Source organism: Chrysemys picta, chromosome 1 (assembly GCF_011386835.1).
Source record: "Chrysemys picta bellii isolate R12L10 chromosome 1, ASM1138683v2, whole genome shotgun sequence".
Taxonomy (NCBI): Eukaryota; Metazoa; Chordata; order Testudines; family Emydidae; genus Chrysemys; species Chrysemys picta.
The window spans coordinates 315,207,445-315,234,467 of NC_088791.1; the positions used below are offsets into that span (position 1 = coordinate 315,207,445).

The 27,023-nt window shown below is 44.3% G+C and overlaps 1 protein-coding gene across 39 annotated transcripts in view; it reads right to left on the minus strand.

The window, feature by feature from the left end:
• The window catches only part of ZMYM2 (zinc finger MYM-type containing 2), a 186,047-nt gene that overhangs the window by 120,547 nt on the left and 38,477 nt on the right, over positions 1–27,023 (minus strand). For all 39 annotated transcript variants that reach the window (XR_010601090.1, XR_010601089.1, XR_010601088.1 and 36 more), the window contains 3 exons: positions 14,223–14,508; positions 2,365–2,530; positions 725–937 (listed from right to left, as the gene is read on the minus strand). Coding sequence is in view for 35 of the 39 variants with exons in the window: in XM_065595363.1 (XP_065451435.1) it covers positions 725–937; positions 2,365–2,530; positions 14,223–14,508 (665 nt within the window). In the remaining 4 variants the exon portion in view is untranslated. The remainder of the gene's footprint in view (positions 1–724; positions 938–2,364; positions 2,531–14,222; positions 14,509–27,023) is intronic.

Here is a 27,023-nt window from a genome sequence, read left to right on the forward strand (position 1 = left end):
TAGTGTTAAGTGATGGCTCATCACTGCTTCCTAAAGCAAACGCAGGGGGCAAATGTTGTCTGAAGACTGGAATGTAAAAAACCAAGATGTGTTTCAATCGCTATAATAATTTCAAGAGCACACGGAAGCTAAGCAAAGGAGGACACAAAATCCTTCAAACCTTCACGCATGAAGGAATATAGGTAAAGCCTAGCTTTGGACTTGGGATGGTCTACACTGAAAAGGAACTAAAAGTATATCCAATGTACAGGTAAGAAAGTCAACAGCCACGTCCAGACTACATGGCCCATATACATTTTTAACTTTACGTATATGTCTAAAAGAGCAAGTAAGTGAGCTTCTACATCTAACCAAGCACTAGTGGGTTGCCCAATAGGTATAGAGTTGTCATGCTCACCATAAATAAGTACATTAAGAATTAAAGCCTTCACTAAAAAGATACAAGTTTTCTTCCTCAATTGTTTTAAGTCAATAGTATTTTTGGGTAAGAGACATGTCTCCTTTTACAATAATAATTTATGAGTAGAGTTCCACTCCCACAAATGCACATACAAATTCACATAGGTTAAGCAGCTGAGTGTTTCAGGTTTGTTCGTATTCTATATTTAGACAGTTCCAAGAAAATCAGTTAATCAAGAACAGAATGCATCTTAGCAGTACTAAGGTTTGTTTTGTTTTTTAATTTATAAGCTAAATTTCATTTTTTATAAATAGAAGTAGTTACCTGTTTATATTCACCAACGCAGTTTTGGCAGCAGAATCTTTTCTGCTGACCGTCAATCGTAAGGACATTGTTTCCAGCTCCTTTACTGGGCAAGTACTCCCCACAATGCTCACAGCAATTCATTATTAAACCCTTCGCCATTCTGTATCTATTGAAGCAGTGGTCACTACACAGCTTATGAGTCATGTTCTTAAAGCTAACTTCATGGCGAATCTGAAAAAAAACAACCAAGGTTTTTCATCAGTGCACTACACTTGACAATCACAACTTAAACTATATCTGGTTCAACTGAAACCCTAGATAATATTGTGACATATGCATTTGAAATAACTTTAACAACAAACAAAGCAAACTCTGTCTCCGTGCCATCTCTGCGCAAAAACCTAGCCCCAGCTGTTCTTGCAGCCCTAGAAGCCAATCCAAGGTCACAGGGTGGGATTCACACAAGGCTGCTCAAGAGAATGGGGAGCTAATTTACATCATTTTCCCCACCTGCACTTTATACGCTTTGTTGGCAGTGAGCAGGATTTTTAATATATTTGGCTTTTAATTTACAAAGCTGTCTTGGGGCTAAAAGGCTGCATATAGGTTGCTATGTAAACTGGGCCCAGTATTTGCATCCAGAATGTAGTAATCCCAATTTAGTAGAATTTAAATAAGAGTATATTCTACTATACAAACCATCTATTCATTACTCAGGGGGATTCTCCAAAATATGCAATTAGAATAGAGAAAATCCTGAACTGTTTTGATGGCAACATTTGTATGTACTGTACTGATCAGTATCAATTACTATTGGATTTATACTTTGAGAGCCCTCAAAATAGTTACTGCTCCTCCCATATTTCATTTTTCAATAACTGTTTCTACTTTTCTCCCTTTTAAGAATGCAAGAAACCAGGGGCCACCCAATGAAATTAATAAAACAAAACAAACAAAAGCACAACACAGTCAACCTACGATACTCATTGCCCTGCGATGCTGTGAAGGCCACAAATATAAATGGGCTCAAAAAAGAATTAGAGAAGTTTATGGAAGATAGGGCTGTCAATGGTTGTTAGCCAAGATGGTCATCCATGCTCTGGGTGTCCCTAAGCTTCTGACTGCCAGAGGCTGGGACTAGACAACAGGAAGTGGATCACTCACTAACTGTTCTGTTCATTCCCTTTGAAGCATCTGGCAGCGAGTGCTGTCAGGAGACAGGATACTGGGCTAGATGGCCCACTGGTCTGACACAGTATGGCCATTCTTATGCTCTTATGGAGATCAACAGTGATCAATTCAACATAAAAATTTTAAATTACTAGCTGTCTAAAGAAAAGCCTTGGCAGCAATGAAAGTGAACTCCAAAATGTTAGCTGCAGGACTACAAAAATGTTAGTAATACACAACTGTCTTCATAGACTTATTCAATAAAGAAATTTACAGAAATTAATATTATCTAACCATTATAAAGCATAACTGAAGATGGCAAGAGCTATAAAATTGCTAAATATATTAAGCCTAATAAGTGTAGAAATACAAAAAACTGGACAACTTTAAAAAAATAGACATTTTACCACTCTTTCCAATCAACTTTTTAATAATAAATGTTCTATTAGTAAGTAATTTACGAGTTGAGACCAAAAATTCAACCTGACCTCAGTTAGTTTACCACAGATAGTGCATCTTGACTTATTCAAGATTCCTTTTGAGGGATTATGCTTGTCTTCATAGAAGGACAAACATGATGTACTGCAAAACTCCTGGAAAGACTCACTGGAATCAACTTGAGCAACAATGGTGCCTTTCATTGTTGTTATATCTCTGAAAGACAAAAGCGCTAGAGCATAAAACTTTTTTTTTTTAAATTGTATTTTATAACAATATAATTGATTCTTTTTTCCCACCCACCGTGCACTTTTCATTTCTCAGATTCCAAACAGCTTTTGGTTCAATATTATTTTCAAGACGAGCCCACTGTACTAACGTCAATTAATCATTCTATCTGTTGCATTTGTTTCTCTTGAGTTTAATACTACTTGCTAAAATATACAGTTATGAGCAACTTTACATTAACATTGCAAATGGACCATTAAAACAAAGCAATTTCTGTTATATATCCAAAAGAATTATCAGGCTACTATTTTTCCCTACATTACTTCCAATATTGAAGATAGAGTATTTGTAAAACAGCTTTTACTAACGAGCAGTTACTGGTTGTACATATCTAACTTAGTACATGCAAAAAATTAAAATGTAAACATAAAACTACGGATTTTTTTTAAACAAAAGCTGCTTCCCAACAATAAAAAAAGTATTCTAAAAAAACTAATTCAGTCAATAAACATCTATTTCTTGCTCCTCAAAAACCCATAACACTGCCACAACTAATATCAGCACTTTATTTTATTATTTTTGGAGATTCTTTTCTTCTGAAATAGGACACTGAAGAGATGTCTTTTTAGTTGTAGCCAGAAATTTTTGTTAAGAGCAAAACTCCACTCTGAATTTGCCTGGTGTTCTTGGATATTACAATGCATCATTTTAAATAAAAAATAGGCACAATTTATAAAAGTAATCAAGTTGGCTAAAGAAGTTCCAAATCACCAATCTGAATATGGACTACCTAGCTGTAACTGATTAAACATACAATTGAGAGAGCAGATTATTTTTGGACTAACCAAATGAACAATAATAAATTACTCTGAACTAATCCTTCACACCTCTCCTCATTAGAAGTCAATTGCACTATTGTGTTCTGTGGCTAATGCTAGATACACTTGGTCTTCAGCCTCATGCTACACTATGCGCCTTAACATTTGCAATAATCTCAGTTGTATGCCTTGTTGCATGCTATTCCTTCCACATTTATTGTTTGGCCATCTCTGCAAAAATAGCAGGACATAATAATAATATTAACAACCAATTTACCAACTTTGGGTTTAACAAGATATCTAAAGTTACATTAAAATGTTCTTAAAGTAAGCTTGGTTTAAAGTCAGTCAGTTTTAACTGTAGGGTATCTTACGAATCTAATTATTTCAACATGTTAGATTACTTGGTTTTCAGATGGCAGCAGAGTTTTTAAGAGATACTTCTAGCTCTTAAAATGAAGAGCCCCCTCCAAATCAAATCCATCATACATTATAGATATTCATCAGAAAGTTGTGGTTAACAATAGACACAGAATAATAAGCAAACTCAACTGACAATGGATAAGCCTAACTGCTTTGAACACAAGTGATATTTGCTAGTGAATTTTGCTGTTACTTCACAAGAACCTTACTCCCATAAAACTAAAAATGTGAGTCTCTACAACTTAAACTAAAGAGCCAAATTCTGTAGCTGGGGCTGTAGCACATCCATATAATCCGTGCATTGGGCACAAAGGACTGTTATACACACGGACCAGAGGGTTCTTTTCTCCCTCTCCTCTTCCTCTCCTCCCCTCCCCCACACATCCTCCACGGAAGTTATGAGAGAGGAAAAATATCTCCCTTTTCCTTACAGTCACACGGCTTTTGTTTTTTTTATAATTACTGATGCAATGGAAATACCATTCAGCAGTATAAAGCAAGAATAGACTGGGCAGGTCTGGAGGTCAAGTGACAGAATGTTACATTCTCGTGTTGGGGACGGACAAGTCCCCAAAAAGTCTATCCCATGTTCAGTTCTGAGTTTATAAACTGGGAGGAACTGAAAGCACTGAAGACATACAGCTTCTGGGGAAAGGGAATGCTGTACGCTACTCTTTAAAGATTGCTTCTGGAAAAGGCATGGACTGCCTGTACAGTGAGACACCTTCAGATCTACCCTCATCTGAAAAGATGTCAGCATGAAGCTGGGCCTTTTGCAAGAAGACTACAAGACAACTTACTTGTGTACTACCACAGAAAAAGAACGCCAGCACCTCTGCCCTGACAAGCTTACAATCTGTGGCAGCAATTGGGCCAAGATTTACCAACGTGCTTAACTTTTAGCACGAATAGTTTCACTGACTATGATCAGAGAGAAGTAAGAGCATCAAAAAAAGGGAAAAAATGAGGAGAAAAATAATGAACTTTTAACACATTAGCCAAAATTTTCAGAAAGTGACTAACAATTTTGTGCGCCTTAAATTTCTGAGTGCCCAACTTAAGACCTACTAAACAGCTGGATTAAAAAAAAAAAAAAAAACACACCACCTCTAAGGGGTCTTATGGGGTACACCCAAAATCACATCACTTCTAGCAAATCTTTGCCAGATTCTCTAAATTTCATCTTGTTTTAGAAGTCAGTTGATATCACTCAATTTACAAACAGCCATTATAAATCTGAATTAAAACGTAAGTTAACAGCGTGTTCTATCAAAACAACACTAAACTCACCGTGCAACACCAAATTTCCTACTTTTTTCCATGTGCTCAGAACAGATGGTATTGCCATCTTACAACTGGGGGGGAAAACTGGCCAACTTTCCTGTAGCTATGGCATTGACACAGTGCAGCAAGATTACTCCTTATCCAGTAAATCAGATACTGAGAGGGGACGGTGGAGGAGGGAAGTGCAGAAAATACAAGATCACTAACTAAAAAAATAGGTAGCATAGATTTCTACTCTTGTTTAGACATGAAGCTAAGGAAGTGTTAAACAAGGGCAACTTTGTCCAGGCCCTGGTTTCAATACAGAGATTTACTAAGCAGTTGAAGACTAGGGGGAGAATTTAAAAGACTAGGGCTATGTCTACACTTAAACCACTACATCAGTACAGCTACAGTGCTGCAGCTGCGCCGCTGTAGCGCTTCAGTGTAGACAACTGACTATAGCAATGGAAGGGATTCTCCCATTGCTGTAGTTAATCCAAAGGAGCAAGGTAGAGTGCTCCTTGCTGATCACAGGAGCTAAGAGAGAACCAAAAGATTGGTTCTGGTGGTATTTACATTCAGCAAGGAGCAAGAGAATCTGAGAACTTCAGCCCTGAGGTAAGGGTTAAGAGAAAGGGACTACGTGGGAGCAGGCCAGGGAACAACAGTGAACTGGACGCAGCTATACATGGCTGCTGTTTATAGGGTCCCTGAGAGTTGGAACCCAGAGTAGTATACGGGCCCAGGTTTCACCATTGGGAATGTGGGCTAAACCCTGAGAAAGATTGGATTAGAAAAGGCCCAGAGACAGGGCTGAAAACCCTGGTGAGGGCTGACAGTTTTTTGAACTCTTTGCTACCCCAGAAGGGGGTCATACATTTTGACTGTGTGACTTGGTCAGACTCACAAGAGGTGAGTGTCCCCCATCACCAAGCATACTTAGACCCTTTTCATCAGAGAACGTACAGCATGCAAAATAAAAGATTCATATTTATTAAGGAATATAGCAATATTCCTTAAGCCAGCATTTTTCAAACTTCGGGTCACAACCCAGTACCAGGTCGCGGCATGTCAGGCACTGGGTCGCTCTGGTCAGCGCTGCTGACCGTGACGTTAAAAGTTCCATTGGTTGTGCTGGCCAGCTAAGGCAGGCTAGTGCCTACCTGCTCTGACACTGCGCTGTGCCCTACAAGCGGCCAGCAGTGGGTCTGGCTTCTAGGCAGGGGGGCCACGGGGCTCCGCGTGCTGCCCCTGCCCCATGCATCGACTCCGCTCGGGGTGGTGGGGGGGGGGGGGCGTGTGCCTTAAATTTCTGCATTCGAAAACAAAACAATGTACAACTTTAGAACCTCCACTCAGTCCTACTTCAGCCAATCGTGCAGACAAACAAGTTTGGTTACAATTTGCTGGAGATAATGCTGCCCACATCTTGTTTACAGCGCCAATTGAAAGTGAGAACAGGCGTTTGCATGTTGTAGCCAGCATTGCAAGATACTTACATGCCTGATGCACTAAAGTTTCATATGTCCCTTCATGCTTCAACCACCATTCCAGAAGACACGTGTTCATGCTGATGATGGGTTCTGCTCAACAACAATCCAAAGCAGAGCGGACCAATGCATGTTCATTTTCATCATCATCATGAATCAGATGCCACCAGCAGACGGTTGATTTTCTTTTTTGGTGCTTCGGGTTCTGTAGTTTCCATATTGGAGTGTTGCTCTTTTAGGACATCTGAAAGCATTCTCCACACCTTGTCCCTCTCTGATTTTGGAAGGCACTTTAGATTCTTAAACCTAGGGTCGAGTGCTGTATCTATCCTTAGAAATCTCACACTGGTAATTTCTTTGCATTTTGTCAAATCTGCTGTGAAAGTGTTCTTAAAAAGAACATGGGTTGGGTCATCTGAGACTGCTATAACATGAAATATATGGCAGAATGTGGGTAAAACAGAGAGCAGAAGACATGCAATTCTCCCCCAAGAAGTTCAGTCACAAATTTAATTAACACTTTTTTTTTTTTAAACAAGCATCATCAGCATGGAAGCATGTCCTCCAGAATGGTGGCTGAAGCATAAAGGGACATATGAATGTTTAGCATATCTGGCACGTAAATACCTTGCAACGTCAGCTACAAAAGTGCCATGCGAACACCTGTTCTCACTTTCAGGTCTTGTAAACAAGACGTGGGCAGCATTATTTCCTGCAAATTGTAACCAAACGTGTTTGTCTGTGCGATTGGCTGAAGTAGGACTGAGTGGACTTGTAGGTTCTAAAGTTTTACATTGTTTTATTCTTGAATGTAGTTATTTTTTGTACATAATTCTACATTTGTAAGTTCAACTTTCATTATAAAGCCATTGCACTACAGCACCTGTATTAGGTGAATTGAAATATACTATTTATTTTGCTTTTTACCGTGCAAATATTTGTAATCAAAAATAAATATAAAGTGAGCACTGTACACTTTTATTGTGTTGTAATTGAATATATTTGAAAATGTAGAAAACATCCAAAAATATTTAAATAAATGGTATTCTATTATTATTTAACAGTGCAATTAATCATGATTAATTTTTTAAATCACTTGACAGCCCTAAGAATAACTATTTTGAAAGTCTAATGTTACTAGTGTACAATTTTTAAGCTCCCCAATGGTTCTTTTAGGCATTCTGAGTAATGAATCAATAATAAATTTCAAGATGATGACCTTTAATTATTTATGTCTAGTGTTCTGCATTTTCAGTTTTTATTTAAAAAAAAAAAAAAAAAAAAAACATTTTTTTCTTTGTTTTCCAGACATTAAAACTAGGATGAAAACGGGTTAAAAAAATAAAAATTGGGGAAAAAAACGTGCATAATATACACATTTTACTACAGTATAATTGAAACTTTTTTCGTGTACAAAAGGTATTTTGTGTCTCTCTAAGAGACAATAGTTTTTCCAGAAATCCTGGTTTGTGTATGCTCACATAATTTTCTTTTAAGTATTCTCATTCATGTTGAGCCTCTTGCTGTCTTGGAGGTAGTCCAACTTTAAAAATAAGCGCTCTGCATCAGTAAGATCCAAGGGGTACACTCAAAGCTTGCCATGCCACTCTGCTGAAGTCAGGAAGTTTGTTTTGATGACTGTCCCAAAAAGCTAGCACATCCAGTTTCATATTGTCAGGTTAGGAATGTTCGTGTAAATAGTTAATTCCCCTTTCAGATTTGAAATTCCATCTTTAGTGGCAAATGGTTGAAACACTCCGGCATAACTGTGACAGTCTGCTGCAAAATTCACCTTGAGGAAGGAGTGCAATACCTGGATGACATTCCAAAAAGAATCTTTGGCATCAAACACTTCCGGGGTCATATTCTTGTGTCACTTGCTTTCAACGTGCTCCTTTATTCTGTCAGCGCGAGCACTGACCTCAGTGCTACAGTTCTTGCAGCGCAATGCATCCTCTTCACTCCCGTCTTTACTTTCCTTGAAAATTTCTTAGTACTGATTTTTTGTTGGTATTCAGGCACAGATTTGCGGTTTTGCCCCACGTTTACCTCTTTACTTTAGTTATCTTTATCTGTGGAGGACTGATTGTTTAAATTTAGTGCCGCTCTAAACAGATGCAAAACAATAGGCAGGCAGCATGTCTTTGTGAGCCAATCATAGCACAATATTAACATTGTTTGATTTTCTGACCTCCAGTGTGTGTGTGTTCTGAGTTTTACATTGAGTAACTGCTTCAATCTCAGAGCTGCAGGACACAACAATTATGTAAAGCATAAGTGTTTAACAAAAATAAGTATCTGAAAAAAATACTGAGTGGACTGATGAGGGTGTAAATCAATTAAAAAAACCGAACTCTTTAAAAAAAAAAAAAAAGGTAATTTAGCGGTGAAAATCGGTAAAAATTGAAAATGCAGAACACTGTCTAAATATATTTAATTACCTCTGTAATACTGCCCATATTACACTGCCTTGACCCCAAAATGGGATGAAGCCCTCAAGCCCTTATTCATGCCTTCACTATTTCAACTCTGCTTTCTATAGTTTCCACAAGGCCCCGTTCTCCAGACTCCAGCAGGTGCCCACCCCTTCACACATACAGAGAAGAGTGACCTATCTGGCTCCTGAGTGATTTCAGGATTGAATTCATAATTCCCAGGCTTCTTTTTAAGACTTTCTATATATATTTGCAATAGGCTCTCTCATAGGCCTGCCAGCTTATTGCTCTTCTCCCTTTCCCTTCCAGCCATTGCCTAGGCCAGGGCTTTCCCCCATAACTCCCAGTAGATGGAACAGTCTTCCTATGTTTCTCTGCCATGTCTTTCCAAATCTCAGTATATATGACAAGTACGGATGCACAAGGTGATCCAGTTGGAGAGCTACTGAGTGGAGATCGGCCAACCCTTCATGCGCTCGGCCGAGGTGATGAACAGTTGTGAGGACTTTCTGAATGGCTTAGTCCGCTCCAGGTAAAAGGCCAGAGGCTGTCTCACATCCAGCGTGTGGAGGCGGTGTTCCTCACTGGATGCATGGGGCTTGAGGCAGAGGACCTGCAGAAAAATGGCCTGACCCATGTCATAGGCGGAAACCACCTTCGGGAGGAATGAAGGGTGTGGGCGGAGCTGGACCTTATCTTTATGAAACACCATGTACGGGGGTTTGGAGGTCAGGGCCCTGAGTTCCGAGACCTGCCTACCCAACGTGATCGCAACCAGGAAGGCCACCTTCCACGAGAGGTATGACCAGGAGCACGTGGCTAGTGGCTCAAACAGGGGCCCCGTGAGACAAGCCAACACCAGGTTTAGGTCCCACTGTGGGACTGGGGGCCTAACATATAGGAAGAGACGATCCAACCCCTTAAGGAATCGGCCTGTCATAGCATGGGAGAATAACGTGTGGACTTGCGCCGGCGGATGGAAGGCCGATATGGCCGCCAGGTGCACCTTGACTGATGAGGGCGCCAGGCCCTGGGCTCTAAGGTGAAGGAGGTAGTCCAGAATAAGCTGGGTCGGGGCGGCCACTGGGGAAACACCCTGCTCTTCCGTCCATCTGGAAAACCGACACCACTTTGCCAAATAGGCTTGGTGCATGGAGGGCCGCCTGCTTTCTAGGAGGACACGCTGAACACCTTCTGAGCACATCCTTTCCTCTCTACCTAACCACTGAGCAGCCATGCCGTGAGGTGGAGTGCCGCTAGTTGGGGTGGAGGCAGCAGCCCTGGTCCTGGGAGAGTAGGACTGGGCAGGACGGCAATGGCCACGGCAGGGCGACCGCCAGGCCCGTGAAGGTCCCATACCAATGCTGCCTGGGCCATGCCAGGGCAATCAGAAGGACCCGGGCCTTGTCCGTCTTTAACTTTTCCAGGACCTTGCCGATCAGCGGAAATGGGGGAAAGGCATAGAGAAACTGGCTTGACCAGGACAGGAGGAAGGCATCGGAGATAGTGCCCCGTCCCAGCCCCATCCCCAAAGCAGAACCGGAGACAGCGACGGTTCTGTTGAGTCACGAACAGATCCATGTGGGGAGTTCCCCACACTTGGAAAAGTCTGTGCACCACCTCTAGGTGGAGAGACCACTCGTGCTGAGAAGAGAAGTCCCTGCTCAAGCGATCTGTGCGCGCATTCCGGGTGCCTGGCAAATGGAAGGCCTGTAGGCACGTCATGAGCGATACAAAAGTCCCACAGCCTGAGGGCTTCACGGCATAGGATCGGGCCCCGCCTTGCCTGTTGATGTAGAACATCAATGCCGTGTTGTCCGTGAGGACCCTGACCACTCGGCCCTTCAGGTGCAAGCAGAAGGCCATGCATGGCAGCCATACCGCCCTGAACTCCTTGACGTTTATGTGGAGGGTCAGATCCTGAGCCGACCACAGACCTTGGGTCTGAATGTTCCCCACATGGGCTCCCCATCCCAGGTCCGACACACCAGACACCAGTTCCAGCGACGGGGCCCTGCCCCTGAACAGGACCCCTTGGAGCATGTTTCTCGGGGAGGACCACCACGGTAGGAAGGTGATCACTGGCTCGGACATCGTGTGGACTTTGTCCATCCTATTTCTGGCCTGAGAGAACTGGGAGGGGCCTCATCCTGAGTCTGGCACGACGGACCACATATGTGCACGCCAACATGTGACCTAAGAGCTGGAGGCACACTCTGGCTGTTGTCCCCAGAAACCTCGTGACCGTGTCGATGAGCCCCTTCAGGATCTCGAACCTGTTCGATGGGAGGGAGGCTCTGGCCGACAAGGAGTCCAGGACCGCCCCGATAAACTCTATACATTGTACCAGGACTAACATGGACTTGGTGTTGTTTACCAACAGGCCCAAAGTAATGCATGTGAACAGAAGGAGCACCACGTGATCCCGCACCTGCGAGCGGGAGCTGCCCTTGACCAACCAGTTGTCCAGATAGGGGAAGATCTGGACCCCCTGGCGCCTGTGGTAGGCTGGGGGGCAGGTCGAGACTGCCTCTGTGGGCACCTATTATAGTCCCACGACTTCTTATAAGCGGTCTCGTATTTTGAATGGGTGGCCTGAGCGGGAGTCTGCTGTGGCTTGAACTTAGGTTGAGCCGGAGCCAGAACATAGAGATCCAGAGTCTGGAGAGTCGTGCAGGAGTCTTTCAGACCATGCAGCTTTGTATCCCTTTGTTCCACAAACAGGGTTTTGCCATCAAACAGGAGGTCATGCAGGGAGGTCTTCGCCTCTCTGGACAGCCCAGACAGCAGGAGCCATGACGCCCTTCTCATGGACACTGCGGAGGCCATGGACTGCGCAGCCGTGTCCACTGCATCCAAAGCTGCCTGCAGGGTTGCCCTGGCAGCCGCTGTGCCCTCCTCCACCAGCACTTTGTATTCTTTCCTGTCGCGCTCCTGGAGGGAGTCCTCAAACGTGGGCAGGGAGCCCCACAGATTGAACTCATACCGGCCCAGGAGAGCCTGGTGGTTCGCCACCCGTAGCTGGAAGCTCGAGGACGAATAAATTTTTCTTCCAAATGAGTCCAGCCTCCTTGAATCTTCATTTTTTGGGGTAGGGGCTGGTTGGCCCTGCCATTCCCTGTGGTTGACCGACTCGACGACCAGGGAGTTAGGAGCAGGGTGGGTGTATAAGTATTCATGCCCCTTGGCGGGTACAAAATACTTGCGTTCCGCTCTCTTAGAGATGGGGGCCAGTGGGGCTGGGGTTTGTCACAGGGCATTTGAAATTTTCGCCACCCCTTCACGGAGAGGCAAGGCCACCCTGACCAGTGCCGAGGAGGACAGTAAATTAAACAGGGAGTCCAAGGGCTCCTCCATCTCCTCTGCCTGCAGGTGGAGGCTTGATGCCACCCTTTTTAAGAGTTCTTGGTGGGCCCTAAAGTCCTCCTGTGGGACGGAGGCAGGAGGGGCCATAATCGCCTCATCCGGGAAGGGTGAGGAGGCCAGCGTGGTACTTTGTATCGCCACCGGAGGTTCCACCACCTGGTCGGTCTCTGGGCACAGTGCCAAGGATGTACGTCCCACCAACTCCTTCCTCGGAGGTCTGGAGAGGGAGGCCGACGGTCCTTCTGATGCTCCGGCCACCGAGCAAGCCCCCACCAGGGACTGCATCGAGGGCCACGGTGCTCACTGGTATTATTGGGCTGTCCACAGGGCCCGGGGCCACTGCACCTGCTGTGGCACCGGCGGAGCCGGCTGTTCAGCCCAGCGATGGACGACTATGAAGGGAGGCCGGGCTGACATACAACCTGCCGCTGTCCCTGGACTGGGAGGAGTGGTGGCGCTGGGAGTGATGCAGACCACGGGACCACAATCCTGACGTGGAGGACCGGTACTGTTGGTGACAGCTGCTCCGTGATCAGCTCCAGCGGGCGGACCTGCGACGGCGAGACGCCAACAATCGACGCTCAGGGCTGCGGAGGTGATGCCGTGGCAGAATCCTGGAGCAGGACGACGAACGGGAACAACGATGTTCGTGCCATAACCGGCTGCGATAACCCCTCCAAGACGAGGACCTTTGACGTCATCTGCCTTGGTCCTGTCAGTGTTTGCACCTTGAGGCGGAGCGGTGCCAAGAGTCTCGGTCAAACGGAACCCAACCAGACACCCTGGTGGGCGTCAAAGGCAATCCCCGTGGCCTTTGCCCTGAACGGATGCTGGGCGCCCAACAGCAGTGGGAACATTTCCTCGACCGAGACCGGTACTGAGCCGGGGTGACTGCGGTGATCCCAGCGGCGGCTTGCCTCTGGAGCTTGGGACAGATATCAGCAGTGCTCCTGGTACCAGAATGGACATAACATCCCGGGCCACCTGCAGATCCTCCAGTGTGGAGGGCATCCGGACATCTGGGGCGGCCTGCGTCGAATGGGCTGGGCTACTTTGAGGCTCGACTTGAGTCAGAGGCCTAGAGGCCGGTGGGGATCGAGGACTGCCCAACATGGGTCTAGCCTCTATCCCGGGTTTACTCCAGTGCCGCGACAAAGAAGGCCTCTTCCTAATCTTCTTGGCGTGCCCCGTGGACGGGAAGCGGTACCAACTAGTCGATGGCGCCAAAGGGTTGCCGCACACCAACACTGCGCTGCCCGGTGCCGATTCAGAGCGGCACGCCAGAGCTGGGGTCAGCGTCGACTCCATCAGAATAGCCCAGAGCCTGATGTCCCTTTCTCTCTTGGTCTGAGTCTTAAACAACTTGCAAATCTTGCAGCAATCCTGAGATGGGTTTCCCCCAAACAGAGTAAACTGTCCGTGTGCGGATCACTCACTGGCATAGATCGCCTACAAGTGCTGCACGACTTAAAACCCGGGGCACGGGGCATGCTCCGGCCCGGGCGCTCTAGCTAAACTAAACTAAACTACAGGTACCATACACTGAACGAACAAGCAGTTTTGGGGACAAGCTACAGCAGACCTGGAGCAGAGCAGTTCCAAACCACCTTCACTGGCGGCAAGCAGGAACTGAGGGTGGTGGGGGAGGAGCGTGCAGCACCCCTTATACCGCGCCATGAAGGCGCCACTACAGGGGTCGCTAAGGCGCTCCCCTACAAGTACTGCTAGCAGCAAAACTTCCAGCACCAGTGCACATGGCAAGCACGCACATCTATTATGGAATACACATGAGCAATCACTCAAAGAAGAATGCTCCTTAATCATAAAGCATATATTTTTGCATTTTAAGTATTAAGGGAACAAAGAATAAAATATCCCTTACTTTTTGCACATAACACAGAGTTTCTTTGGAGCAGGTTTATGCGAGAATGATGAGAGGCAGGCAGTGGAACAAAACAGGTGAGCTGATCCTTTGCGCTGATATGCAGTCTGTCCCTTCTGCAAGGGCTTTTTGCAATTTGCACATGTGACTTTAACCTGTTTAGAAGGTTGTTGTTGTGCAGACGGCTGAAAAATCTGTTTAGGAAGTGAGGCCACTGGTGACAAGGAATCCACACCTGGTTGTTTCTGATTTCTAGGGAATGAAGCTGACTGGGATATCCAGGAATCTTAAAAATACAAAATACATGGAAAATTAAGTGAATAGACATCTTTCAATACACAAACAGATTTGATTATATTAGGATAATTTGCTAACAAAAGGGTTTAAGGGGGGAATTGGTTATCTTGGAGGTATACATAAAACAATTTAAAAAAACATGCTCAGTCAGTATATTTAGATCAGTGGTTCCCAAACTTGTTCCGCCGCTTGTGCAGGGAAAGCCCTGGTGGGCCAGGCCGGTACTTCCCTCGGCCTGCGCCGCTTCCAGCACCTCCCACTGGCCTGAAGCAGCGAACCGCGGACACTGGGAGTCATGATTGGCCAAACCTGCGGACGCGGCAGGTAAACAAACCGGCCCAGCCCGCCAAGGGCTTTCCCTGAACAAGCGGCGGAACAAGTTTGGGAACCAGTGATTTAGATCAATGACATTGTTCTCTGCCATCACAGGAAATCCCAAAACAGGGAAGCATCTCAAGGTGCCCATTTCCTAGGCCAGGAGACACCAGAGTAATTAACACACCTGTAGTTTGTCCGCATATTGGCATTTGAACCTTACTCCTGAGGGCATTCTGTGCCAAAAACTTAAAAATTCTGCACACAACATTTTAAAATTCTGCATGATTTATTTGTCAATAAATAAATACAGAGGCTCCAGCATGGCTGTGGGGAGCACAGGCCACTGGCTGTACAAAGGTGGGGATCACCCTGCAGCCTCCTCACCCCCGGGACACGGACTCAGTGGTGAGGCTGCACCTGACCCTGACACAGCACAAGGCCTATGCCTGCCCCAGAAACACCCTGGGGCCCTGCACCAGGCGCACTAGGTGTGGGGCAGGCAGGCTCAACCAGGCAGGATCCAAGTTTAGAGGGACTCAGTATGGGGAGATCCAGGTGTGGGGTGAGAGGATTCTGTGTGGGGCAATCTGAGTGAAGGCAGCTCAGTGGGGGGTCTAGATGTGGGGGGATTTGGATGCACAGAGGCTCGTTGAGGGGATTCCAGGTGCAAGGGCAATGGGACTCTGCAGGGGCTTCCAAGCAAAAGTGGTTGGGGCTCAGCAGAGGGATCTGGTTGTGAGGATCTCTGCAGGGAGGTCTGCCAGGGGAATGGGGATTGGTGGGTTGGGGATCTGAGTCAAGTTAGTTGGGAGTGGCGTGGGGAGTCTCGATGGGGGGGGGCTCAGGGTGTTGGGGCTCATCAGTGTGGAGGTTTGAGTGCAGGGAGCTCAGTGGGGGGTGGTCTGGGTGCAGGGGTGGGGGTTTCGAGGCAGGGGGCTCCAAATGCAGGGGTTGAAGTTCAGTGGGGTAGGGTTTGGGTATGGAGGGCTAGGGGGATTCTGGGTATACGGGGTGAGGCTTGGCGGGGGTTGGGCGGATGGTGGAGCAGCTCCTCATACAGTGACCCCTCCCCCTGCAGCTGAGGAGCAATGTGGGCAAGAAGCGGGGAGGGGAGAGGAAGAACACAGCCCCAGCCACTCCTTGCAGGGGAAGAGGAAGTCCCATCCTCTCCTGCCTCCAGCCCAGCCAGGACTAGCAGCTGATCCCTCCTCTGGGTAGGAGCCACTGGCTGAGGTGTTCCCAGCCCTGCAGTGATTTACCTCACCACCAGCTGCTCCGGGTGCCTGAAACAATGTACCTGCACAGCTAGGGAATGGTGTGAGACTGCTCTTGCAGCTTCACTCTGCTTCCTTGTCAGAAAGTCATTTTTCTGCAGGGAAACAAAGAAATCTGCGGGGGACATGAATTCTGCGCATGCGCACTGGTGCAGAATTCCCCCAGGAGTAGAACCTGTAGACAAATATTAAATTGTGCCAATTGCAGTTAAAAATTCAAAGCAGAGAAGACAAAGCAAAATTTCCAATTTGAAGATTTCATCTATTAGAAACTTCCATTTTCTAAAATATTACTGAAGAGGTTTATAAATTTGGACCAATCAAATGTTTATCAAACTTAGGCTGTTATCAAAGATACTTTTCATATTTTTATTTTAAAAGCAAAACTCTGGATTTTCTGTAGATAGAAAGTTCACTTATACAGAGATTTACATTATTCAAAAACTGTTTTGATTTAAAACTCCTGGTATTACATACAAAAATAGTAGATTTGCAATTTCTGAAGTAGCTTCCCATTCCGGAGTCTCTGGCCCCAAGGATTTTTGTATTACAATTAAAGACGGGCAAAATAGATTCATACGAATCTTCACGTTTATCTGTATCATGGTTCCTATAGGAAGCAATTTCTGTTTTACTCTAAAACCCATTTCAAGGCAATGGCTATCAATTAGAACAATGGAAATCTGCAGGATAGCAAAAACTGATGAGTTCTCAAGATTATGGTCTTCTCAGTAGGGAACACTGAACCTAGAAGTTAATAGTCCAAGTCCTTGCAGTACCTAAACTCCTCCTCAAAGCATCCCCTCCTCCCACCTAGCTCTGGACAACACAATCCCAGAGTACAGAGCCACTCTTAGACAGTCATTTTATAGTTTAATATGTTGCAGGGCCGTTTGTATCACAATTTAATTTGTCCCACAGGAAAAGAAAAAAATAGCATCCCTGTGTCTGCTGAACTCAATTTTTAATATCTTACTTAGGTTCAGAAGACAAAGTTCTGAAAAAACTATTCTTCTATAAAACCCTCTTTCTAGGCATTTCTCCAGAATTTAAAACTTCCATTTTGACCAACTAAGTTTTTAGGCCCTGACAATGGAGAAAGTGCTATAGGATGCCAAGAGTAAGAAGTATTATTTTAAGTATGAAAAATTTCATAAGTGTATTTCCTTTACATTTGAATGACCCAATTTATTTCACTTAAAATACCAACAACATGACAACTATCACCAGTAACTTCAGAGCACTTAAACTTATCTTTTGATCCTGTCATTCCATTCTTCTAAATGAATGTTTCATAGAAATAATGCTAGAGCCCGGCATGTATAAACAACCTTATCTTAGATAACATGTATTTGCCATGGTCCCCAAGGTAAAGCAAATGTGGCATTTACCCTAACCTATAAGCTGAAAGCACTGACGTCCTGCAAACTGCACTGCAGGACCTTAAAAGGTCTGTGGCATCTCTATCGTTTGGTCCAGTATCAGCAAGTTAGTTTAAATGCATAAACATTTTTAGTGACTCTCCTTGCACCTTAGAACAGCTGGTATCAGAATAGCCATATAGAAACAAGAAAAAAAAATGTGTGTAAATTCCGAAGATTTTAGATTCTTCTTCCCCGCAGTTTTGAGGTGAAAATGACTACAGCCTATTCTTGATGTTTTCTAAGGAATCCATCAATCAATCAAAAGAAAGACTGCCATATTTTCTAATAAAGCACTGTATTTGTAAGAAGAGACCATAAAGATCAAGCTTTACTAAGTGTGCTGCACAATTCTTGGATAAAAGTTTCAAGGACCCTAAAATTTATTCTTTAAATACCCGAGGAGTCCAATGTTCTTGTTTGGAAATCCAGGTTACTGTTTGAGATTGCATGTTTGCCTGCCCTGACAGCTGCCATGGATGTCCTATTTCCCAGGCATGCAAGACGCATTAAATGTAAGTTGACTATTAGAAAGCTTCAATTAAAGTGGAGAGGTTATGGGGAGGACAGGAGAAGCAGTGCAAAAACATTCTTTTTGACCTGACAGACAATTTTTTTTTAAAAATGTTTAAAGAATGTGCCCCACTGACAAATCTAGATATGTTACTACAGTACTTGCAGTTTAAGGAGACTAATGCAAATGTAGACTCCATTTTTTGTCAACTACCTTAGACTGACTGAGGTATTTTCTAGAAATGTATCTATCAGCCAGAATATTGACACACTCCCTTTTTTTATGTGTGTTTGGAATGGGAGTCCACACTGGTTCCTTTCCATCTAGAACAAGGAAGCACATGCCCAGAAAGATTCCTGTATATGCGACTATACCACCAATATTACTTAAATGATGCTTCATGGGTTTGCACACTTCATTTTCGGTTGAGACTTCAACTTGCCACTCACAACTCCTAGCCCAGGGGTCGGCAACCTTTCAGGAGGTGGTGTGCCGAGTCTTCATTTATTCACTCTAATTTAAGGTTCTGCGTGCCAGTAATATATTTTAACATTTTTAGAAGGTCTCTTTCTAGAAGTCTATAATATATAACTAAACTATTGTTGTATGTAAAGTAAATAAGGTTTTTAAAATGTTTAAGAAGCTTCATTTAAAATTAACTTAAAACGCAGAGCCCTCCCGACTGGTAGCCAGGACCCGGACAGCATGAGTGCCACCGAAAATCAGCTCGCATGCCGCCTTTGGCACACGTGCCATAGGTTGCCTACCACTGTCCTAGCCCCTTCCACAAGGCTGCAGTTGGCCTTGAGATTCCCCTCACACCTTAAAATTTCAAGTGGACTTCCCTCCTTTCTGCAGGGGAAATATCATAAAATGTAGAAACAGTGTCTAATCTTAAAATGGGACTTCTTGCTTCTTCCTCTTTTGTCTTTCATTTCTTTATTCCACTCTTTTCTCCCTCATATTTGCACTCCATTCACTTTATCCTTCTCTGCCAACTCTCTTCACATCCTTGAGTCTCACCACTTTTTCCTCCTTCATCTTTCCTTGTATTCCACCACCTTCCTTCCCTTCTTCAAAACCATTCCTAAAGCCTGATCTCAGCACAAAAAAGGTGTCTCCCCTTCTTTGGTTCATTCCCATGTTGTCACAAAGTCTCCATTTCTTCAAGTTGCTCTCCTCCCCTCCCCACCAGTGCTCTGTTAGGCAACATCCTCTTTTACAAGTATCAGAGGGATAGCCGTGTTAGTCTGGATCTGTAAACAGCAACAGAGGCCTGGTCCACACTAACCCCCCACTTCGGACTAAGGTACGCAAATTCGAAGTACCTTAGTCCGAACTTACCGCGGGTCCAGACGCGGCAGGCAGGCTCCCCCGTCGATGCCGCGTACTCCTCTCGCTGAGCTGGAGTACCGGCGTCGACGGCAAGCACTTCCGGAATCGATCTGGGATCGATTTATCGCGTCTAGACAAGACGCGATAAATGGATCCCAGAAGATCGATCGCTTACATCCGGACCAGGAAGTAAGTATAGACGTACCCAGAGAGTCCTGTGGCATCTTTAAGACTAACAGATGTATTAGAACATAAGAACGGCCATATCGGGTCAGATCAAAGATTCATCTAGCCCAGTATCCTGTCTACCGACAGTGGCCAATGCCAGGTACCCCAGAGGGAGTGGACCAACAGGCAATGATCAAGTGATCTCTCTCCTGCCATCCATCTCCATCCTCTGACAGACAGAGGCTAGGGACACCATTCCTTACCCATCCTGGCTAATAGCCATTAATGGACTTAACCACCATGAATTTATCCAGTTCTCTTTTAAACGCTGTTATAGTCCTAGCCTTCACAACCTCCTCGGGTAAGGAGTTCCACAAGTTGACTGTGCGCTGTGTGAAAAACTTCCTTTTATTTATTTTAAACCTGTTGCCTATTAATTTCATTTGGTGACCCCTAGTTCTTGTATTACAGGAATAAGTAAATAACTTTTCCTTATCCACTTTCTCCACATCATTCATGATTTTATATACCTTTATCATATCCCCTCTTAGTCTCCTCTTTTCCGAGCTGAAGAGTCCTAGCCTCTTTAATCTCTCCTCATATGGGACCCGTTCCAAACCCCTAATCATTTTAGTTGCCCTTTTCTGAACCTTTTCTAGTGCCAGTATATCTTTTTTGAGATGAGGAGACCACATCTGTACGCAGTATTCGAGATGTGGGCGTACCATCGATTTATATACGGGCAATAATATATTCTCAGTCTTATTCCATATCCCTTTTTTAATGATCCCGAACATCCTGTTTGCTTTTTTGACCGCCTCCACACACTGCACAGACATCTTCAAAGAACTATCCATGATGACTCCAAGATCTTTTTCCTGACTTGTTGTAGCTAAATTAGCCCCCATCATATTTGTATGTATAGTTGGGGTTATTTTTTCCACTGTGCATTACTTTACATTTATCCACATTAAATTTCATTTGCCATTTTGTTGCCCAATCACTTAGTTTTGTGAGATCTTTTTGAAGTTCATCACAGTCTGCTTTGCTCTTAACTATCTTGAGCAGTTTAGTATCATCTGCAAACTTTGCCACATCACTGTTTACCCCTTTCTCCAGATCATTTATAAATAAGTTGAATAGGATTGGTCCGAGCACTGACCATTACGGAACACCACTAGTTACCCCTCTCCATTCTGAGAATTTACCATTAATTCCTACCCTTTGTTCCCGGTCTTTTAACCAGTTCTCAATCCATGAAAGGACATTCCCTTTTATCCCATGACAACTTAATTTACATAAGAGCCTTTGGTGAGGGAGCTTGTCAAAGGCTTTCTGGAAATCTAAGTACACTATATGTCCACTGGATCCCCCCTGTCCACATGTTTGTTGACCCCTTCAAAGAACTCTAATAGATTAGTAAGACACGATTTCCCTTTACTTAAACCATGTTGACTATTGCTCAATAGTTTATGTTTTTCTATGTGTCTGACCATTTTATTCGTAACTATTGTTTCGACTAATTTGCCCGAAACCGACGTTCGACTTACCGGTCTGTAATTGCCGGGATCACCTCTAGAGCCCTTTTTAAATATTGGCATTACATTAGCTATCTTCCAGTCATTGAGTACAGAAGTCGATTTAAAGGACAGGTTACAAACCTTAGTTCCACAACTTCACATTTGAGTTTTCAGAACTCTTGGGTGAATGCCAGCTGGTCCTGGTGACTTGTTAATGTTAAGTTTATCAATTAATTCCAAAACCTCCTCTAGTGACACTTCAATCTGTGACAGTTCCTCAGATTTGTCACCTACAAAAGCCGGCTCAGGTTTGGGAATCTCCTTAACATCCTCAGCCGTGAAGACTGAAGCAAAGAATCCATTTAGTTTCTCCGCAATGACTTTATCGTCGTTAAGCGCTCCTTTTGTATCTCGATCATCAAGGGTTAGCAGGCTTCCTGCTTCTGATATATTTAAAAAACATTTTGTTATTACTTTTGGAGTTTTTGGCTAGCCGTTCTTCAAACTCCTCTTTGGCTTTTCTTATTAAATTCTTGCACTTAATTTGGCAGTGTTTATGCTCCTTTCTATTTGTCTCACTAGGATTTGACTTCCACTTTTTAAAGGAAGTCTTCATCTCTCACTGCTTCTTTTACATGGTTGTTAAGCCACGGTGGCTCTTTTTTAGTTCTTTTATTGTGTTTCTTAATTTGGGGTATACATTGAAGTTGGGCCTCTATTATGGTGTCTTTAAAAAGCACCCATGCAGCTTGCAGGAATTTCACTTTAGTCACTGTACTTTTTAACTTCTGTTTAACTAACCCCCTCATTTTTGCATAGTTCCCCCTTTTGAAATTAAATGCCACAGTGTTGGGCTGTTGAGATGTTCTTCCCACCACAGGAATGATGAATGCTATTGTATTATGGTGACTATTTCCAAGCAGTCCTGTTATAGTTACCTCTTGGATCAGCTCCTGCACTCCACTCAGGACTAAATCTAGAGTTGCCTCTCCCCTTGTGAGTTCCCGTACCAGCTGCTCCATGAAGCAGTCATTTAAAGTATCGAGAAATTATATCTCTGCACTTCGTCCTGAAGTGAAATATTCCCAGTCAATATGGGGATAATTGAAATCCCCCACTATTATTGAGTTCTTAATTTTGATAGCCTCTCTAATTTCCCTTAGCATTTCATCATCACTATCACTGTCCTGGTCAGGTGGTCGATAATAGATCCCTAATGTTATATTCTTATTAAGAGCATGAAATTTCTATCCATAGAGATTCTATGGAACATGTGGATTCACTTAAGATTTTTACTTCATTTGATTCTACATTTTCTTTCATATAGTGCCACTCCCTCCCCCCCTCCCGCCCCGCATGACCTGTTCTGTCCTTCCGATATATTTTGTACCCCGGAATGATTGTGTCCCATTGATTGCTCTCAGTCCACCAGGTTTCTGTGATGCCTATTATATCAATATCCTCCTTTATCACAAGGCACTCTAGTTCACCCATCTTATTATTTAGACTTGTAGCATTTGTGTACAAGCACTTTAAAAACTTGTCACTGTTTATTTGTCTGCCCTTTTCTGATGTGTCCGATTCTTTTTTATGTGAATGTTTATCATCTGATCTGGCCCTTACATTATCCTCCTCCATCCTCTGCTCCTGACTATAACCTGGAGATTCTCTATCATTAGACTCTCCCCTAACAGAAGTCTCTGTCAGATCCACATGCTCCTCTGCAGCAGTCGGCTTTTCCCCATCTCCTAGTTTAAAAACTGCTCTACAACCTTTTTAATGTTAAGTGCCAGCAGTCTGGTTCCACTTTGGTTTAGGTGGAGCCCATCTCTCCTTTATAGGTTCCCCCCATCCCAAAAGTTTCCCCAGTTCCTAATGGAAGTAAACCCCTCCTCTCTACACCATCGTCTCATTTACGCATTGAGACTTTGAAGCTCTGCCTGCCTACCTGGCCCTGCGCATGGAACTGGGACCATTTCTGAGAATGCCACCAAAGAGGTCCTGGATTTCAGTCTCTTCCCTTGCAGCCTAAATTTGGCCTCCAGGACGTCTCTCCTACCCTTCCCTATGTCATTGGTACCTACATGTACCACGACCACCGGCTCCTCCCCAGCACTACACATAAGTCTACACAGATACCTCGAGAGATCCGCAACCTTCGTACCAGGCAGGCAAGTCACCATGTGGTTCTCCCAGTCATCACAAACCCAGCTATCTATGTTTCTAATGATCGAATCTCCCATTACTAACACCTGCCTTTTCCTAGCAACTAGAGTTCCCTCCCCCGGAGAGGCAAACTCAGTACGAGAGGTAACCCTGGCACCATCTGGAAGGAGGGTCCCAACTATGGGAAGGTTTCCCTCTGCTCCCGTTGACTGCTCTGCTTCCCTGGGCCTTTCATCCTCCTCAACAGCACAGGGGCTGTCTGACCAGAACTGGGACAATTCTACAGTGTCCCGGAAAGCCTCATCAACATACCTCTCTGCCTCCCTTAGCTCCTCCAGTTCCGCTACCCTGGCCTCCATAGTCTGTACGTGGTCTCTGAGGGCCAGGAGCTCCTTGCACCGAATGCACAAATACGCCACCCACCCACAGGGCAGGTAATCATACATGCTGCACTCAGCGCAATAAACTGGATAGCCCCCACTCTGCAGCTGGGCTTCTGCCTGCATTGTCTCCTAGTTAATGAAAGGGTTGTTTAAGCAAAAGGTTTTGAATGTAGTTTGGTTTACAGGTTTTAAGGGGAATAAAGGGACCCCCACTCCCTTCTCAAGCTCCCTTGCAAAACTCCCTGTTAGCAGCCCCTGTTTGCAAAAGCTCCCTGGTTGCTTGTGCGCTGCTTTATAAAGCCCTGGCTTATGTAAATGCCCCGCCCACTGATTAAGGCTCAGCCACTTACCAGAGGCTTCTAGCTTTCAGATCTTCCTTTGAAGCTCACAGCTTCCAACTGCCAGCCACAGCACACGATCCTTCAAACAACCAAACAAACAGACTGACAAACACAAGCTCAGCACACAGCAAGTAACCCCCAAACACAAACAAACACACACTACAGACAGTCACTTACCGCTTATTGGAGCATAAGCTTTCGTGGGTGAATACCCACTTCGTATGACATGCATCTGACGAAGTGGGTATTCACCCACGAAAGCTTATGCTCCAATACATCTGTTAGTCTTAAAGGTGCCACAGGACTCTCTGTTGCTTTATCCTCTTTTACAGTCTGCCTTCTGTAATGCCCTCCTGGAGTGAGAAGCTTTATGGGTGCTCAGACTGATACCGCTAGAGCTTATGGCTCTCAAGCATTCTTTTTTAAAGGCTGCTCCCCAGAGACAATAGACTTACTTCAAGTCTTAAGACCACGCTGCTTTAGAGTTACAATGGACTTAATACAACAAGGGGTTGGACATAAGATTTGCAAAACTATGCCAGTAGCTGAAAACAGTATCCTTTGTGCCAAGTTTTCAGTTATGGTGAAAGTCAGGAGCAGCAATCACTAGGGTAGATGGTAATATCCGAGAGCATGTAAGATTCTTCTATCCACTTCTTCCACCCTCTCCCTGCACCACAGGATGTTGGGGAACACATCCTTGGTAGAGATATCCTATCTCCTAGAACTGGAAGGGACCTTGAAAGGTCATCAAGTCCAGCCCCCTGCCTTCACTAGCAGGACCAAGTACTGATTTTGCCCCCGATCCCCAAGTGGCCCCCTCAAGGATTGAACTCACAACCCTGGGTTTAGCAGGCCAAAGCTCAAACCACTGAGCTATCCCTCCTCATTTCAATCTTAAGTAGCTATACTTAAGATTGAAATGCTTCATGGTATACAGATTTCTGATCGGGCAGTCCTAGCTTGTCGGATAAAATGCTGACAAGTATTCACTGGAGGGTCATTCAAAAAAAAAAGGGGGGGGGGGAGTTATGAAGAGGAGAGTAGAAACAAGTTACCCAGAAAATGTTTCCCCTACTTTTGTAAATAAAACCTTTAAGAGATCCACACCTACCGTGTTTCAGTTGCTTCTCCTGTAAAAGTAGTTTCCACTACAGCTCTCTTCTCTCTCCCCCTCTCCTTCCTCCTCTCGTTTCTTCTTCTTTTGCTCCTGCTCTCACTTGTCTTGTTCCTTTTTCTGTTTGCTCTGTCTCTCCCGTGTTTTACCTGTGGTAGTCCTTTCTGCTCCCACTTCTCCCTATTTTTGTTTACCCTTCACTGTGCTCTTTTAATGTGCGAGGACCACAAGCGTAGAAAAGACCTTTTTTATTCCCTCCAGAAGACAAGCAACATTTGGAAAGTGCAACAGATACAGCTCCCATACTCTCAGCTCCCACCCCATTCTGCACCAACCTTCCTTCTTCCTTTCCATAGTTGGCTCTCTTCACTAAATCCCAAAGAAACCTTGTCTCCTCCATTAACCCAGGCTGCCAGAACTGACTCTATTTCATGCTGCTAGTGTACCAGTTTCCATGTTTTGCAGATTTTCGGTATGCAACTGACCTGTCAATCAAACTAGCAGCCATGCAAAAAGCCTTCTGGGCCAGCAGTAAAAGGAGGAATTTTCTGGTGCCTTGGTCAAAAGCATGTGCTGGTTTTGAAAGGCATACAAAAGGCATTATTTTGCATTAACAGGTACCAGAAGTTCCCATGTCTTCTACTTGTAATGTCACAAAAAACAATGCATTTTGATGTCTTTAGCGTATCAAATATCACCAGCAAATTTCACAAAAATGGGAATGCATTCTTCCAAAAAGAAGTTAAAACTTGAGGTGTACGTCGAAGCTATCTAGAGACACTTGACACAAAACAAAAACTCTTCAGTTTTGAGTTTTGCTTTTTTGTTACAGTAGATATGACTGATTCATAAGACTGGACAGAGCCATCAGCAAACTACAGAACTTGTCAAGTTGACATGAATTTTGCAAATTAGTCAGGAAACATAGCATTTCCTTTGCTCTTATTTTGAGAGAAGTATTTAGTTTTACATTAATATTACTACAGTACTCTATAAAATGTACTAATACACTCTGAAAAGTAAGTTTTGGCGATACATGAACTAGAGAACTCTGCTATCAAGATACTTGAGATCTAGATAGAAGCTACCAATGTATCTGAGAATTATAAAATTAACATACTGGCAAATTGTGCTAGGTTCTAATACATCTGGATTCCAACTGAATGTTTTAGATCACCTTTGAAATTATCCCAACTAGTCTCCAAAGTTATTACCTCCATAGGGAAATGAGGAGAATTCATACCTTTGCTACTGGCTTCATTTGAGATGGTTTTCTACTAGGCTAATTTAATAGTGCAGTAGTGCACTGACTGACACTGAGAGAACTTCATCTTCATAATGTAAGATTAAAACTTCATTATTTAGGTGAAAGCTTAAATTGTGCAGAATGTGAACTCTAGAAAACTGCAGTTGCAACGGTCCCATTTTGCTTCTGGTGGAACCTGTTATTAGCTAAGAGCTGGTCCACACTAACCCCCCAGTTCGAACTAAGATACGCAACTTCAGCTACGCGAATAACGTAGCTGAAGTCGAAGTATCTTAGTTCAAACTACAAGGTACTTACCGCGGGTCCACACGCGGCAGGTAGGCTCCCCCATCGACTCCGCGTACTCCTCTCAGGGAGCAGGAGTACCGGTGTCAACGGCGAGCACTTCCGGGATCAATTTATCGCATCTAGACAAGACGCGATAAATCGATCCCAGAAGATCGATTGCTTACCGGCGAACCCGGAGGTAAGTATAGACGTACCCTAAGTAAGGTTTACTGCTATTCCTGCTGTCCTAAACAAAAACAAATTACCCCTAACAGCGTATAAGTTTTAGCACCGGTAGCACTAAACGGTAACATACATATAACTATTAATACTTAACACCTAGAAGCCACAAGCAGGTCAGACCTCAAATGTACCAGACATCATACAAACAAAAATTACATACTTCACAGAGC